Here is a 17,223-nt window from a genome sequence, read left to right as displayed (position 1 = left end):
CTATGTGGTTTAATCTCACATTTTATTCCACTTTATTAAATATTATTATACACATTATAAAATTAATACAACCCGATGGCAGATCCAAACTTATTCGATGTGAGCTTTCCTTTGTTTTTGCCATAAACACACTATATTATAGAATATCTTCCCTAAATACACAACTGTGTAACTTTAAACACAGCTGGACACGAACAGAAAAACAAACATAGACCATTCAAGTCTTCAGTGTGTGAAATTTCAACAGTGTTTAGACTTGTTTTTATTTGCTAGCCCATTTCTGTCACATTTATTGAATCAGCTGAGTAACACCACTCAAAATAACTGTAAAAAATATGATCACAGTTTTAGGTTTTAGCCACACTTTGCAGATTCACACTGTCTGATGTATAAACATATAAAACACCTACTTAGACATTCAGTTCAAGATTAAAACACACACTTTGTAATAAACTAAAGAATTTGTTTTTTTTTAAAAGAAGTCCTGGTACAGTTAACGCCAAACAGTGTCCCACTGAGCCATCTACTGTAAGCAATACATTCCAAATAATAAGTCATAGTAAGAAGAATAAGGCTTTGATTTAGAGTTGGTTGGCTCATGTTACATATATAGATAATGACCATAAGACATAATATGTGTGCAGGGATATGTTTTCTGAGTGTTTTGTAGATGGTCATGCAAGTAAAATGGGTTCTTTAGTTAAAGCATACAGTGCCTGTAGCTTCATGTTATGCAAAACAAAGTCATAAAAGTCATTTTCTGCAATAGAATTAAATCCCTTTGCACAGTGGTGCAGTGCCGTTAACATTTTTTCTTCAAAATGCATCTATAAGCTGTAAGTCTGGGCTTGCATACATTCTCATACCCCAAAACTAACAAAATAATTGTGATTTAATATAGAAATGCTGACAACTTAGTTTAGAAGTTAAGAAACGTTGAATGTTGATGCTCAGGTGTTTGACAAGCATGGAAACAGAAAGTTTTGATGTTATCAAACACAGACTTAACTCAGCCCTGAATCTTAACCATGGGATCAGTGAACAACATTGCGTTCATCATCATAAACAGCACGAGGCAAAATATACCTCGAAAACATTAAACAGAGACAAATTTCTTTTTTTCTCTCCTTTTTTAAGTTGGGACATATTTTTTACTCTCTCCTGGAAATGGTAATTCTGGGGCACGGTTGAAGTGTCCTGTTAGGAAGATCCACACTGTGCCGATGATGAATAGAGACATAGCAGCCCAGAAACACACTTTGTCGACCATTTTCCCAATCAAGACCCAGCTTTCAATTTCCTTGAGTTGGAAAGAAAGTGAACAAAAGCTTAAGTTCAAGTGAGGATATGGAAATGAAATGAAAGGAAATGAAAATTGACTGCAAAATATTACTCATCTAAAACGTCACTGAAGTTGAGTTAAAACAAACAAACAAACAAACAAACAAACACTCACAGAGCCAATGGTATTTTGTTGCCTTGTACTGTCAGCAATGAAGTTGCAGGCATCCACACATTGCTTAATCTCAGGTGCAGCTTGGGCCAAACTCTTATATAGGTTAGCTGTGCTGCTGACATCTATACTGTCCACTAGAGGGAGGGAGACACTGCGTTAGATGACAATTTGCAGTGATCAGCACTAATTAAACCAGATACATTTTCTACTTTGATTTTCAAATATTTAAGTATTTGAGCTGAAATGTGAGCTAAAGACTGTGCTGAGTGTTGCTCTGTAATCAACGGTCTTACCAATGGATCGCGTGAGACCATGCCTCTCTCTTTGCTTGTCAAACATCATTTCACTGCGAGGCTGCTTGAGCACATATTCCTCTGCTCTCTGCATGAGGCCAAAGGAGCTGCGCCGCCGCTCCCTCACCCCATTTACCTCTGTTGTCACCTCACTATCGTCCACCAGCGGAGACATGCCCAAGAAGCGGGGAACCATTTTCAAGAACAGCTGCAGCAGGCAATAGAAGTTAACAACAGTCACTTTACTGAAATAACTCTTTAAAAAACAAGTTTACTCATCTCCGTGGAGGGCACTTACATGTTTGAGGGTTTGGGACATACTGTGAGTGCTGGGGCTGCGCAGTGAGAAGTTCAGCACTACAATTTGATTTGTAGCAATGAGAGTAGTGACACACATCACGAAGATCAGGTACCTGGGGAAGACATTAGAGAGATCTTTGTTGGAGGGCAGGCTCAAACTGTTTGGATTGAAGCAAAACAAACCAGCAGGGGTCAGCAGAGAGGACATGCTGACTCACTTTCCAATTAGAGGGACAGACAGAGAGGTCTCGGGGATCTTCTGAGCAATAAGAAAAAGGAAGACAGTCTGAGCCAGCAAAACAGAGATGGACACGGTCAGCTTCTGTCCTCCAGCTGTGAGGGAGCAGCAGAGAGTTAGACCGGTTGGACCAAAAAAAAAAGGACATTCTTCTCTTTCATCTACTTCAGGCATCAAGGAATGCTTTGTAATATTTCATGATTTAAGACTTAAAAGTCAGCTGTATTACAGTAACATCAGTCTTAGAGCTTTAGCTGAATGCTTTCCACATCAAACCTTTAAGCTCTGTAGTTCAGTTACTTTGAATTAGCAGTTAGTGATTATTTTTTATTAATTAGTGACAAACACAATAAAAAGGCTAAGTCCAAATTATTTTAAAATTATTATGGAGAGCAAATCAAGTTCATTATTGTTTTGTTTTACATCTGAATACAGAAAATTATGAGACAAATGTGTTCATCTGGCATGTTTCAAACTTTAGTAGTGAAACAGGAAAAGCATTGACCTTACTGACCTTGTGCAGGTAGGAAGTAGGCCAGTACGACCAGAGATGAGATAAGGGAACAGGGCAGGATAACATTGATGATGTAGAACAGCGGCTTCCTTTGGATGACCAGATTGAACAAGATCTCCTGATACTCCAGGTCATCTGGGGAATACCGACTGTTGATCATCTTCCTGGCTGGACGATGGACAATGGCCCACTCACCATTCTCTAAAGGGTGTAAATGCAAAAACCTGAAGGACTTTCAAAACTTGAATATTATGATTGTTAATGTGGACTGAGGCATGGATTGATGTGTGGATGGATGGTGTATTTACAGTACCTGTGAAAGCCTCAGGGTCGATGTCCACCCATTCAATAATCTCCCCCATTTCTCCAACAGCCAAGGTAAGATCCACTTCATTGGCACTGTAAGTCTGGGATCTACGGTTGTGGCAATCAAGCCAAAGTTTAATAGAAGCAAATGCATAAAGAAAGACTTACATATAATATAAACGTAGATTTCAAATGATTAATAAATCCCACCTGAATGCAAGTGTGCAGTTTTGATAATCAAACGGAAAGTAGGTGATCTCAATGGCACATGTGCTGCGATAGATAGCAGGAGGCAGCCAGTAAATCCCACCATCACTGCTGATCAACACATTGGCATAGTAGGCCACATCAAATTTGCCATCAATGCTGTGGACAAAGACCAGAACCGGTTAACAAACAAACTGTCCAGAACGCAAAAAACAAAAGAGACAGAATTGCGCTCCTTTTTGTTACTGCCTTACTTGTTTTCAAGAACTATATCGGGAAGCCAGACAGTTTTGCACGGGACACGAATAACCTCAATGCCATAATACTGAGATGCATTCCAGGCAAGGCGGTAATCATTCCATTGCTGTGGTTTGAGAAAAAGATCAGCAGTGAGATTAAAAGCTGGACAAAGACGAGGGAGAAATGCCTTCTACCAAAACTCTCAAACAAAGAAAGGAAAATGACAACCACGAAGAGAGATACAACTCACAATCTCAATCCACACATTGGTTGTAAGAGTCTCCTCCTTTTCATTCTGTAGGAATGAGAGAAGAGATTGATTGAGCTGTGTAGCTCATGTGATAGTGGCTGTGGTAAATGCACACCAGAGAGATTATTATTAATCGCATTTTTTAACCGTAATGCTTTTGAATATGTTTCCACCCTTAAGTAATGCTCATACATTCTTAATGTGCGGAAAAGATGTATTGCAAAAAGTAGCAAAATGAAGCTTTTACCAGGGAAATAAGATTAGTGAGGGTCAGCTTGATCTGAACCCCCACTTTGTCTTCAGGATGTAATACTGGACGTATATTCTTGTTGTAGTTTTTGAACAAGTCCCCGATCAGCTCTGTCTCCTGATTACATTGCACTGCATGAAGAAAAGCATCAAAATTACATAGGAATATATCTGGTTATTATTACACAAGATGCTGTTGTGCAAAAGGTTTCGTACTTTATAATATTTCTGTTTGTATTGTTGTTACATTGTGATGTCCATGCAATACAGTCCCATAAGTTTGGATATCTGCATATCAGTACTCTCCAATAATATTAACAAGGACAAATATTATTTTAATGTCACTGAAGATATTATGTTTATAGCTCTACGATAGAATGTCAATCTCTCACCCTATGTCAGCTGGGATAGGCTACAAACTCTAGAGATTAGCCAATCTATGATTCCAGAGTTCAAAGATTATGCTTAAAATAGCAGTCATTGCCATTGTATTGTACTCCTTGAGTACTACTACTGCTCCTGACCATATATCCAAACAAAGGTCAAGAGAGACTAGGAGAGACTAAATGGAGGTTATTTCCAACCTCTTGCTTCTTCTCTCCCAGCTGTCACTATCCATAGCTCACATTACATAGTGGCCTATCAAAACTCTCAAATGGGACTTTAAGTCAAACTCGGGTCATCTACAATAATCATCAGTGTTATCCTTTGGCAAAAATGGTGACAGTAATACAAAGCAGAAAATATGTCATCTCCCATGAGATCCTGGGTGTCCCAGTCAGGCACAAATATGTCACTTAGTTTGAACAGTAATTTACCCATATGATTTTTTTTCTTAAGGCTTGGTCAGTTTCTACTTATTGCGCTTGGTTAATAGATGACTCTGGATATAAGAAGGATGAATGAATAAATGTAACAGTGAAATATGAGATGTGATATTGTTATGACTGTTGCAGTGTCGGCTGGTGGGTAGGGCTCAGGAGGTGTGGGCTAGCCTGTCGGCGTCTGAGAGCTTGGATTATGGTGTGGTTAAGGCTGCTGTATTGCGTGCTTTTGAGTTGGTGCCTGAAGCGTACCGTCAGAAGTTTCGGCAGTGTGTGAGGGGGGGGGGATCAGACTTATGTGGAGTTTGCGCGCGAGAAGGGTTTGCTCTTTGATCGGTGGTGCCAGGCTAGTGAGGTTAAGGGGTTTGCACAGCTGAGGGAGTTAGTGTTATTGGAGGATTTCAAAGGGTGTTTGCCGGAGCGGGTGGTTGTTTATTTGAACGAGCAGAAGGTCGTTTCCCTCGCGAAAGCGGCGGTTCTGGCAGATGAGTTTGCTTTGACGCATAAGAGGGGTTTTTCCCCTCCGTTACGTCGGGGTTCTAGAGTCTTGCCGGAGGTGGGGGGGGGGCGTTCTCCCCCGCTCTCGCGGCGTAGCCCTACGGTGGCCGCTGGGGACCGCCGATGTTTTTTTTGTCATGAGCTCGGTCATCTCGTTGCTTCTTGTCCCGTGCTGAGGGCGAGGGAGGGGGCGCGGGCCAACATTTCGGGGGGGGCCGTGCAGTGTTGCTCCGCGGTAACCCGCCCTAGCTTAATGCCGATTGGCGTCGTTCCGCGGGGGATAGATGAGGTGTTTCGACCGTTTATTTCGTCGGGGTTTTTATCGTTGTCTGGTGATGCGGGGGACCGGGTTCCGATCACTATCTTGAGGGATACAGGGGCGAAGCATTCGGTGGCGCGGCGTGGAGTCGTGCCTTTCTCTCAGCAGTCGTATTGTGGTTCTGACTTACTGGTGTGGGGTATACAGATGAGTATTCTACGCATGCCTCTCCATACGGTTACTTTGACCTCGTCTTTTGTATCGGGCGCTGTGCGGGTGGGGGTTCGAGATCAGCTGCCGATTGAAGGTATTGATCTTATTTTGGGGAATGACTTGGCCGGGGGAAAAGTGTTTCCGGCTACTCCGGAAGTTATTGAGTGTCCTACCTCGGATCGGTTATGCCACTTTCCGTCGGAGCTGGGTGACTCCACGGTTTTTCCGGCATGTGTGGTTACTCGTGCTCAAGCTCGTCGCTTGGGTGGTGAGGTGGACATATCCGGAATGTTTCCGGACGGCTCTGAGCCGCATGATAGTTCTGTTCCGGGGGTGGATGGTGGGACGGCGAAGGTTTTTAGTGTGGTGTCGGAGGATTTGCGCCTGGCGGTAAACAGGGAGCAGCTCATTGCGGCCCAACAGGCTGATGATACGTTGTCTGCCTGTCGAGCTGCTGCCTTGCAGCCAGGGGCGGTGCCTGGTGCTGCTTCTTATGAGGTTGATCGCGGGGTTCTGTTACGCAATTGGGCTCCGGTGGGTGGGTTGGGGGGTGAGGTGGTCACTCAGGTGGTGGTGCCGACGGAGTACCGACCCCAGGTTTTGAGTCTGGCCCATGAGCATCACCTGTCAGGCCACTTGGGGATTAAAAAAACTTATGACCGAGTGCTTCGTTACTTTTTTTGGCCGGGGCTTAAGTCTGATGTGGCGTGCTATTGTCGGTCCTGTCATGTGTGCCAGGTGTCGGGGAAGCCCAATCAGGTCATTCCACCCGCCCCGTTACATCCAATTCCTGCAATAGGGGAGCCCTTCGAGCATGTTATTGTGGACTGTGTAGGGCCTTTACCGAAAACTAAGGCGGGTTACCAGTTCGTACTCACCATAATGTGTGCGGCCACACGGTTTCCAGAAGCTATCCCTCTGCGATCGCTTAGGGCTAAGGCCGTGGTGAAAGCCTTAGTACAGTTCTTTTCTATATTTGGGTTACCGAAGTACATTCAGACCGATCAGGGCTCCAATTTTCTGTCGGGGGTTTTTGCTCAGGTGATGACTGAGTTGTCGGTTAAGCACCGGGTGTCTAGTGCTTATCACCCAGAAACACAGGGGGCTTTGGAGCGATTCCATCAGACCTTGAAGGCCATGTTACGGAAGTACTGTTTTGAAACTGAGTCCGAATGGGATGTGGGCCTGCCGTTATTGCTATTTGCCATTCGAGAGACCACACAAGAGTCCCTGGGTTTTAGCCCGGCGGCGTTGGTTTTTGGGCATACGGTGCGTGGACCCCTACGTCTGCTCCAAGAGGGGTGGCTCGCGCAGCCCGACCAGCCGCGGCCCGTGCACAATGTGCTTGACTATGTAAGTTCGTTTAGGGAGAGGCTGCACGCTGCATGTGAGTTGGCGCGCAGGTCGCTTTCCGGTGCTCAGGAGAAGATGAAAGAGAGGTATGATAGGAAGACCCTCAAGCGCACCTTTTTGCCTGGTGAGCGTGTTTTAGTTCTCTTACCCATTGTGGGTTCATGTTTCCAAGCTCGTTTTAGTGGTCCGTATGAGATCGAGCGCCAAGTTAGTGACACGGATTACCTGATTAAAACCCCGGATAGGCGGAAGAAGTCCCGGGTTTGTCATGTTAATATGCTCAAGAAATATGTGGACCGGAACCAGAGCCAGACTAACTCTGTTTCCCCTGTGGTGACGGTGGGTTCACCCTCCTACCAACCGGAGGTGGATGGGTTGCGTGAACCCCAGGGACCCCGCTCAGGGGCCCGCTTGGAGAATTCAAAGATCTTGGAGGACCTTGAGGCTCATTTGCTTTATTTGGGTGAGCCCCACAGGCAGGATATTTACAATCTGATCTGTGGTCATATTGTGCTCTTTAGTGACAAGCCGACTCAGACCACTATGCTTGAGCATGATATAGATGTTGGCGAACACCGGCCCATTAAGCAGCATGCCTATCGGGTCAATCCCGGAAAGCGGGCAATCATGAGAAAGGAGGTGGAATACCTGTTGGAGAATGGTTTTGCGGTGCCCAGCTTCAGTCCATGGAGCTCTCCTACCCTCTTGGTGCCTAAATCTGATCAAACCCCACGTTTTTGTAATGATTACCGTAAAGTAAATGCCATCACCAAGCCAGACTCCTTTCCGCTCCCCCGTATGGATGACTGTGTTGATAGGGTGGGCTCAGCCAGATTTGTCACCAAGCTAGATCTTTTGAAAGGTTATTGGCAGGTGCCCCTGTCGCAACGGGCGGCGGAGATTTCAGCTTTCGTGACACCAGACCACTTCCTGCAATACACGGTGATGCCGTTTGGGTTGAGAAATGCTCCCGCCACGTTTCAAAGGCTGATGAACATGGTGCTACTGGGTGTTCAGGGATGCGAGGTCTACTTAGATGATATTGTGGTTTACTCGCTGACCTGGCTAGAGCACATGGAGACGCTACGGGAGGTTCTTGTCCGATTGAAGGGTGCCTGTTTGACAGTCAATTTGGCCAAATGCGAGTTTGGCAAAGCTGTGGTTACCTACCTAGGGAAGCAGGTGGGACAGGGGCAGGTACGCCCTCTCATGGCCAAAGTCCAGGCCGTCTTGGATTTCCCTGTACCAACTACGCGGCGTCAGCTTCGCCGTTTTTTGGGAATGTGTGGCTACTATCGAGGGTTCTGCAAAAATTTCGCCACCGTGGTTATTCCTCTGACAGCCCTGACAAGTCCGTCGTGCCTGTTTTTGTGGAACTCTGATTGTCAGGATGCCTTTGACTCAGCCAAAGCTCTGTTGTGCAGTGCCCCAGTGTTAGGTGCCCCTGACTTCACTCGGGTGTTTAAGTTAGAGGTGGATGCCAGTGCGCATGGTGCGGGTGCTGTACTCCTGCAGGAGGATGACCAGGGTATTGATCACCCCGTGTGTTACTTCTCAAGAAAATTCAATAAACATCAGGTGAACTATAGTACCATCGAGAAGGAAGCTTTAGCGTTACTCTTAGCCCTCCAACATTTTGAGGTGTATGTCAGTTCCAGCCCCGCTCCAACCGCTGTGTATACGGACCACAACCCCTTGGTTTTCCTCTCACGCATGAGGAATAACAATCAGCGTCTCATGCGTTGGTCTTTGCTGCTGCAGGACTTTAATATTGACATCCATCATCTTAGAGGGGCTGATAATATTGTGGCCGATGCCCTATCCCGGGTGGAGACCTAGGTCTAGCATCTCTCTAATGAGATGCTTGATTTTAGGTGGGGGGGTGTTATGACCCAGGGTCATTATTTGTGGTACGGGGTTGTTATTGTTTGTATTTGTATTCAGCGATGCTTGTTTCCAGGTGGAGGCCGCCCATTGGTGGAGGAAGGAAAGAGGCCAGCTACAAAAGGGGTTGGACTGGGCCGGTGAGGAGACTTTTCCTGGTTCCCCGTGAGCTGTGTGGCTGGGGACCGTCGTGGCGTGTGACTGCACGGGGCTGCAATATTAATGTTGAAAAAGGGTTGTACCTGGGCTTGGTAGCTGTAGGGGTGGGAAGCCGTTTTCTTTTATTCCCCTCTTTTTTCCTGTTTCGGGTAGGGAGACAGGTTAGAGAATTGTATTTTGTTTTGGAATCGTGGGAGGTAAGTTAGCTCTGTTTTTCTTTCTAGTGTGTTTTGTTTGTTGTTTTGGCATCGCCCACCCTGAAGCTCGCTACCTGTTCAGTGAATAAATTAACCAAACTCGTCATTCTGCCGTGGTGTGTTTTTTTGTTTGTCGTTATTATGTATTGGGTTTATTTTTTCGTTGTGTTGCACCCCGGCTTCGGGCCGGTGTGTAACAGATATGCAGGAGTTTGTGTTTGAACTAAGACCATCCCCCATTTGAATTTCTAAGCAATTTTCCCTCTAATTTCATCATTGATTAAAACAAAAACTGGTATTTTGATATTCCTTATGGTGTATATTATGCCAGCTTATTAATCACAAGCTGTTTTAATGATGGATAGCTGCAAAGACACCATGCTGATCTTGCTTAGTTTTAGGTACAAGAACTCATTCTGGGTACAGTAAGCAGAACATAGTGTGTCTGTACTGAGTAAATGGATGACTTCAGAAGTTATACGTTGTCTGACTTTTAAGTGGGCCTCGTGAGCATGCAGTATATTTCTAAATATCAGTCAGTTAAAGGGTGAGTTAAATATATGGTGCCAAGTTTTTGACCTCATCATTTCCTGTAGTTGACACTACAATAGGTTAGCTCAGACAGAGGGACGGGAGAGTGATGTTTGGAAATTAGAGGCAGAGCCTGCAGGCAACCACTGAAGGGATGTGTGTTTGATATATATATGTATATATATATATATATATATGATTACTTCATGATTTATGATGATGGCAGAGAAGGTCAGTAAGAAGCTAAGTAAACATTACAGTATCCCTGTTTAAGATTTTGCTGAATGCTAACACACTACTTTTTCAAAACTGTGCCAGTTTTATTATTTTATTATTATTTTCATTTTATATAGCACATTTCATTCCACATAAACACAATGTGCTTACTGATTAAAAAAAAAAGCTAAAAATGTAGGTAGATTTGCAACGTTTTGAGGTAATAAAACCAAAACTTTACAAGATATAGAATACAAATTAACACTCAAACACTGTAAGTATGTGAGAATAAAAAGGTTTTAATGTTCATTTTTAAATGTAGACATAGTTGGTGCTGGTAGTTTTGTTCCAAAGAACAGGACCACAGCAAGTAAAAACACCGTCAGCATACTTGGATCTTATTCTATCTTATTCTGGAAAAAGATCTGCAGCTGATGACCTGGGAGGTCTAGTTGGGTTATAGACACTGAGCATGTTGATGAGAGTCAAACCACTAAGTGCTTTTTGAACTGGCAGATGTATTTTAAAAGTAATGCTTTGCTGAGTGATATAACAAAGCCATAGTATATGCAAGAGCCCGCAAACAGTTTCAAACAATACTTTAGGGCCATAATGATCCAAACTGTAAGCTGACCAGAATTCTCACATGTAAACAAAAAGCCATCAAATTATAGTGAAACCAGTAAGAATCACCACATCCCAAATAATGAGAGCGATGCATCCTAACTTGGAATATCCTGATAGAAATCTGAGAGCTGATGAGATCAAGCATGCAGAGCAAAATAAAATACGGAGAGGGCGATAAAGAAGACTGCAGTGACAATTTCTGTCTGATCTGATTTGTGCAACACACAAATACAATACAAGGAATGAATGCAGGGAAGACGGACATTGTGTAGCAATTGATGAGTTAATACACATTAGCATGCTGCCTGAGCTCTAAGGGGAGTATAAAAGAAAGTATGTAGGGGCAGTCATGGTATCTTTTTTATCTCGGGGAATGTTTGTTTCTATCAGGCAGCTTTGATTTCTGCCTCATTCAGTGACTGCCTCACACGCTTTTTTGGCCTACATATTTCCCCTTCTTTGGATATTTTCTCAGTGCGGCGTAGGGAGGTTTATTATGGAAAATCCCTACACATGAGAAAACCTGCTGATTTTCATTCAGGAAGCGAGTGGGGATGTGTTGATAGCAGCCAGGCTTCATTAGCCATACCAGGCTATAGTTCCTGTGCTGCCTGGCCAAGGAAAACATCATCTGAGATTCAGATTTTATTTTGTGGCCGAGGACAGACAATGGCTCATTAATCCTGTGGCTATATAAAAAGGTCCACATGGTTTTCTGAAATTAAGGGTGAGAAAGCTCCTTCATTATTCATACAGTAAAACAGTACAAGGAATTTTAGTCACTATACTGTTCTTAATGTCTCTTGATAGTGTCTTCCTGTCCTATGAGCAACAAAATTAAAAATTCTGTATACTGTCAAAATGTAATTAATTTTTTTAGACACAAAAAATGACATTTTGACAGTAATTCGTCATGTGCATGTGTGTTATCTTTTAATGTGATTTAGAAAAGAAGAGAAACAAGAAGAAGTGTCTGGTACCTTCCTAAGAGGATTCCAGCGCATCGTGTTCTGAAGACAAACACTAACACCCGAGGTGGAGCAGAGATTCCTGATATCACACTTGGATTACATTTGACCTCATACCAAGATCATAAGTTCATCTGTTTATCTGCTATCAAATCGTAACAACAGTGTCAGTTTAATCTCAAAATTCCTATAGTCCTCTATTGAAGTGCAAGGCATGAAGAGATTCTATCATTATTCTGTGATGTTCCACAGTCACGAGTCATATTTCCAGCATTTTAATCTTTGATTTCTATTCCTTTAATGTATCAATACAAAAACTGAGAGTCCAGATTTCAGCTTGACACTTACACATACCTGTACTTGGTCTGAGAGGAATTTGGTAATGAATGTGATATCCACCAAATAGCTGGATTCAAGAAACCTTTCCCCCCTCAAATACAAGAACAAACCACCATAACTTTAGATCCTGAATTTACAAATGGATTCACAAGTATTTGTTTTTCAATTTTCCATCATCTCCTGGCTTTCATTGCAGCTTTATGACATCCTCTTACCTCATATTGTCATGTCATTTTATTTATATAGCAGATTTTAAACAACAGTAGTTGGCCTAAAGTGCTTTCCAGGTTAATGCATTTACATCACAGGCCTACAAAAACCTAACTGCAAAACATACAGCAACATGATAAAATGAAAATCAACCAACTAGTTAAAAAAAAAGTGTAAAAACCCTGGGGTAAAGTTGTGCTGTGGGATAAGAATGATCTGGACCATTAAGAACAGCTTACACACTCTCATACTGTTGCTGTCATGAAAAATCATAGAGGAAGTTACGCTTTCCTTCTGATTTGTTAACTGACTGTGTTTTTATCTAATTGTATCAAATATACTTAATGGTTATGGAATAGACGGTCATACTTTGTATGTTGTTAACCTTTTATACCAGCGGTCCCCAGCCTTTTTTGCGCCACGGACCGGTTTATGCCCGACAATATTTTCACAGAAAATAAAACTAGTACTGGTATCGAAAAAAGAAGATTTATTCATAACACAAGTGAAACGACCCAGAAAAACCGAGTAAACGACAAAAACAATAACAAAATAACGCTAAAAATCGATAAAAACCCTGAAAACCATACATTTCACACCCGAACCTCAACTCTTGCAGCCCAGTACCAAATGACTCACGGACCAGTACTGGTCCGTGGCCCGGGGCTTGGGGACCGCTGTTTTATACCATGCACAAAAACATAGTGCAACAGTATAAAGGAAGCAAATATTCTAATTCACTAGTGTGCACCAAAAAAAAGCCAAATTAGACAGTCTACAAAATCCTTGTTAGAGAAGTTGCAGATATGATATCAACAGAAGAAAAATTACTGCTTCCAGTTTAAAACAATATATGCAAGTTTACAGCTGTGTTAGTTTGCCTCTACAACTTTTTACATGTTTTCATGAGGTCTAAAGTACAGCAAGTTTTCTGTACCCTGCCAGTCACCACAAGAAGAGTTGGCTATCTCTGTGCCAGTCAGCGAGGATGTGCCAAAAGTTTGCAAGTGCGTCACTTACCCAGTCCCGCTAAAGTCCCAAGAATAGTTACAACTCCGAAAGCTATCCAAAGACTGCGCACTGCCATCATATTCCAAGACCTCTCTGCTGCTCTGCACTGTACTGTGCTGTGCTGCACTATATTGAAATATGAAGTGAGATACAGAAAGACAGTGAGACTGAAGGCAGATGAAGAGCTCTAAATCCCCCTACCAAACGTCCTGACTGTCACCCACCACGGCTGTCACTATCCGGGGTTCAGATTACACACCAGCTGAAAGCACTAAACCAGGACTTCCAGTCACTCTCCAGGCACCCACAATAATAATCATCATCATCATTAGATAGCAACTCCAACATTAGACAAAAACTAGGAGTGTCCAGGATATTCCAGATATTTCTGAAGGTAGCAATGAGACCTGTAAGCGAGACCTTATACAGCAGGAGTACTCGCATCATCAGGATAGAAAATTTCAGTTGTCAGATCGATGTATGGTCAGTGCACAGCACGAGGGCCAGTGTCACTGACAGGATTAGTGGTTGGTGTTTCCTCTTTAATCTGTCACTCACCTTTGTATCCACTAGACATGCGTAGAACTTTAAAATTTTGGTGTCAGTGTTAAAGATCGATGCAGGAAATGGCTAAATCCCACAGGTTACAGCAGGGTGAACAGGTGACTGGTGGTGCACACCTCCTATGCGTGTCCAGAGTATTGATTCTTACAGTAAACCTTGCAGGACCTCAGCGGTGAGATAGTGTCTGCAGAATAATGGGGTTAGAGGGCTGCACATAAACCCCATGAAACCAGGGAGCCCAAGAGTCTGACCTGTCAGGTTGTTTTAGCAATTCATTTAAAATGCAGAGACTAGATTTGTTGTCATAATAAAGGCTGTGATTAATCTAAGGAGTGTCTCTTTGCAGTGGCAAGGGCAACAGACTGATTTTTGGAATGTGCCATGTGAGTTGCACAGTATGTGATGTACTTCTAAATATACAATTGGGGAAACAGAGTTGAGCTTCTTTAAGGTAACTGGAGCCTCCAGAAGGCAGATTGTGTGTCTCGCACTCAGAGCTCAGAAGCAGAAAGGCTCGAGCTGTGGGCCTTCAAATTCCAGAGAGCAGAGCTGTTTTATATCCAAACAGGTGTCAAATTAAAGGGAAAGAAAACATTAAACCTTTGAACCCTACTAGCGGTTCTGTTATACTGTGTGGGAGTCAACTCATCCTGTCAAAGGGAAGGGTCACAGCAAATCAATACAAAGTTCAGAGTGATCTTTCTGTCCTGATGGGAGCTTTCTGTTCGAGGGGAGGCCTGTCCAGAGGACATCAGGGCTCAGTGAGTGACTTGATGATGATGAATTATATGCTATGACCCCCGTATTATGTAAAATCTATGCCATAGAGCACTTAAGGTGTCCTAACTAAGATTACTTATGGTGGGTTTCCTGCATTTTTTCCACCTGTCTATATATATGCATTATACATTAATAACAAAACTCTGTTATTTTCCCTCATTATAATAAAGCTTCTGCTTTTATACTCGACATGCCTCATTCACCCATTCACACAAGCACCTTTCTTTCTAAGTGCTTTCTATCTAACATATAAACACATTCACACTGACATGAGCAACTTTGGGATCAGTACTTTGACCAAGGATACTTTGTCATGCAGACTGGAGTAGGCAGGAATCAAACCACTAATTTTCACATTAGTAGATGGTCTGCTTTATCTTCTCAGCTACAGCCTTCCAAAACATGTTCTGTTTAGGTTAATGTTTCCACATTACAACCACTCTGAGCAATGTGCTGTGTTTATATTTGTTACCCTCTTCTCTACTGCTAAAGTACAGCATTATACTCTCAAGCCCACCCGATTAGCATCAGAAAATAACTCACATGGAGGCTAGTTAGTGCGACATGTGAGACACGTGTGTGTAACTGTTTTTATAGCTACAGCCAACAACTACAACTAGCGTTTCAAATATAGCTACTACAAGGGAAGCTGGGGGGATCAAAATATTGTTGGGTTAATCTGAATATGAAATGACACAGGCAGTGCCTTGTTTTGGAATTCAAATAAAACTCTGAAACCTTGTTGCAGAGAAGACAATAGAGAAGTCTGAAACTTCAGCCTACAAGTCATTAGGGGTCAATCCTCCAATTATCAATAAATAAAACGTTTTATGCTTTTAAATGACTACACTGCTGTTATTATATTTTCTCACCCAGCTCGGGATCTTTTTGCTCTGTTGAAATGGGAAATTTGTTTGGGAACGATTTCAACAAACACCAAACTTGATAGCATGAGTAATCCCAGCACTGTGGTTAAATGTTTTGATTATCCAGATGGGGTTTTCAGTAGTGCAGTAATGCTGTGCAGCAACTTTACTGGAAAATCCAGTGTGGTTTTATCTTTGCCCCCCGTGTAACCTTTGAGTATAAAAAACAGTGTGAGAAACACAGCTTGAATCTGAATCGCTTCATGTTCACATCACCAGCTGGCTATATGCTTTTGTAATGTCTGTTATTGCATCTCAGCGTTTAATAGGAAATACAAGCTGTTTTTTTTTTTTTTCATTTAATACCATATAATATCATATTGGATCCATCTCACACCTGGACACCACCGCGCCATAACAGAGATTACAAAAAAAATAATTAAAAAAAGGGGCAAATAGACTGAAAAGACTTTTTATCCCAGAGCTGCATAATGCAGCAATTTCCACATGAATGTGCTCTGTGTGATAAAGTGTTTCACAATCTGGGAGATTGAAGAAAGGTTGCTTTTGTCTGTTTTTAAAACAATCTGTTATATAGTTTGATATAGTTTATGGTTTTTGCATACTTTTTTATGACTGCTGTGAGTGATCTTTGCACTGTTGAGACTGCACTTAATTTTATTGTACACCCAACATGCTACAGTGACAATAAAGGTATTCTCTGTTTTCTGTTCTGTGTGGTATCAAATGGTTTCTGAATGTGTCCCAAGGTTTCCCAGGGATTTAGCCTCCCCTTCTCAGTTGCTGCCTATCTTGGACAAGATCAGCCATTGGTTGCGGAGAATAAAAGCTCTGTGACCAGCCCCCGCCCCAAACTGGGAATGAATGCCCCTGCTTTCACTTTTTCCCCGCTCATCCGCAGAAGAAATACCATTGTTGAGTCCCTCTTTAGGAGCACAGACGGCCAGGCTTGAGTGTGGCGTTCAATGTCTGTACCTCCTCGTGTGATAGCAGGACCAACCTCTGAGCTTCCAACAATTATCATTATCAGAGGCAATAAGGATGAGAACACCTTTTATGAGTCACATCAGTCCGCAATGTTTTACTAATATGGCTCAGACGTCACTTTTTTAAACAAAAAGTTTGATAATTTGCATGTAGTAGTTCAAAATAATATTTGTATGAATTAGGTTTTGTGCAAAATATGATGACAGGAAAGAGGAAATAGCTTCTTTAATAAAAACAAAAGATTCACTTCCCTTTTGAGTCACATCTTTCTACAAATAGAGTTTCATGTGTGGAAATCTTTGTTCCTTTTGGCATCTCGACCAGTGCAAGTTTGGATTATTATTTATTAACATGTCTGTCTGTGTAGCCACCAAAATTAAATACAAACCCTTGGTCATCGTGACTTTAACACACTGCCTAATGATTGATATACTGTCATGGAGTTTATGAATTAGTGATAGAGAGAGCGAAAGGAGAGAAGAGGGAGGAGGGAAAGTGGTGGTCATGGGAGGAGAGGCAAGGGAGCAAGTGTTTCCTCAAGCTGACCAGGAATATAGTGCACATATAGCGGGAGGTTACAGGAGGACACCCTGTGTTGGCTCTGCTTTATCAGCTACTGGCCACACTCAGCTGATCTCTGGACCCTGGGGTTGAGCAACGCGA

The 17,223-nt window shown here is 42.7% G+C and overlaps 1 protein-coding gene across 1 annotated transcript; it reads right to left on the bottom strand.

The window, feature by feature from the left end:
- Nucleotides 1-3: 3 nt before the first annotated feature.
- Nucleotides 4-14,512, bottom strand: chrne (cholinergic receptor, nicotinic, epsilon). The gene is made up of 12 exons (XM_026181667.2): nt 13,352-14,512; nt 4,052-4,185; nt 3,805-3,849; nt 3,569-3,678; nt 3,318-3,473; nt 3,115-3,215; nt 2,802-3,002; nt 2,268-2,382; nt 2,048-2,162; nt 1,750-1,957; nt 1,457-1,590; nt 4-1,300 (listed from the first exon to the last, which is right to left on the bottom strand). The coding sequence occupies exons 1-12, from the start codon at nt 13,419-13,421 to the stop codon at nt 1,133-1,135; spliced, it is 1,557 nt and encodes a 518-aa protein (XP_026037452.2). The 5' UTR covers nt 13,422-14,512; the 3' UTR covers nt 4-1,132.
- Between the last annotated feature and the right edge of the window lie 2,711 nt (nt 14,513-17,223).

Source organism: Astatotilapia calliptera, chromosome 10 (assembly GCF_964374335.1).
Source record: "Astatotilapia calliptera chromosome 10, fAstCal68.1, whole genome shotgun sequence".
Classification (NCBI taxonomy): domain Eukaryota; kingdom Metazoa; phylum Chordata; class Actinopteri; order Cichliformes; family Cichlidae; genus Astatotilapia; species Astatotilapia calliptera.
Note: the sequence above shows the minus strand (reverse complement) of the source record. Positions and strands in the feature narration are given on the sequence as shown.

Coding starts and splice junctions, on each gene's coding strand:
- chrne (XM_026181667.2), bottom strand. CDS start 13,421: ATGATGGCAGTGCGCAGTCTTTGGATAGCTTTCGGAGTTGTAACTATT. Junction 3,679..3,804: donor CCAATGTGTGGATTGAGATT/GTGAGTTGTATC, acceptor CTCAAACCACAG/CAATGGAATGATTACCGCCT. Junction 3,216..3,317: donor AACTGCACACTTGCATTCAG/GTGGGATTTATT, acceptor CCACAACCGTAG/ATCCCAGACTTACAGTGCCA.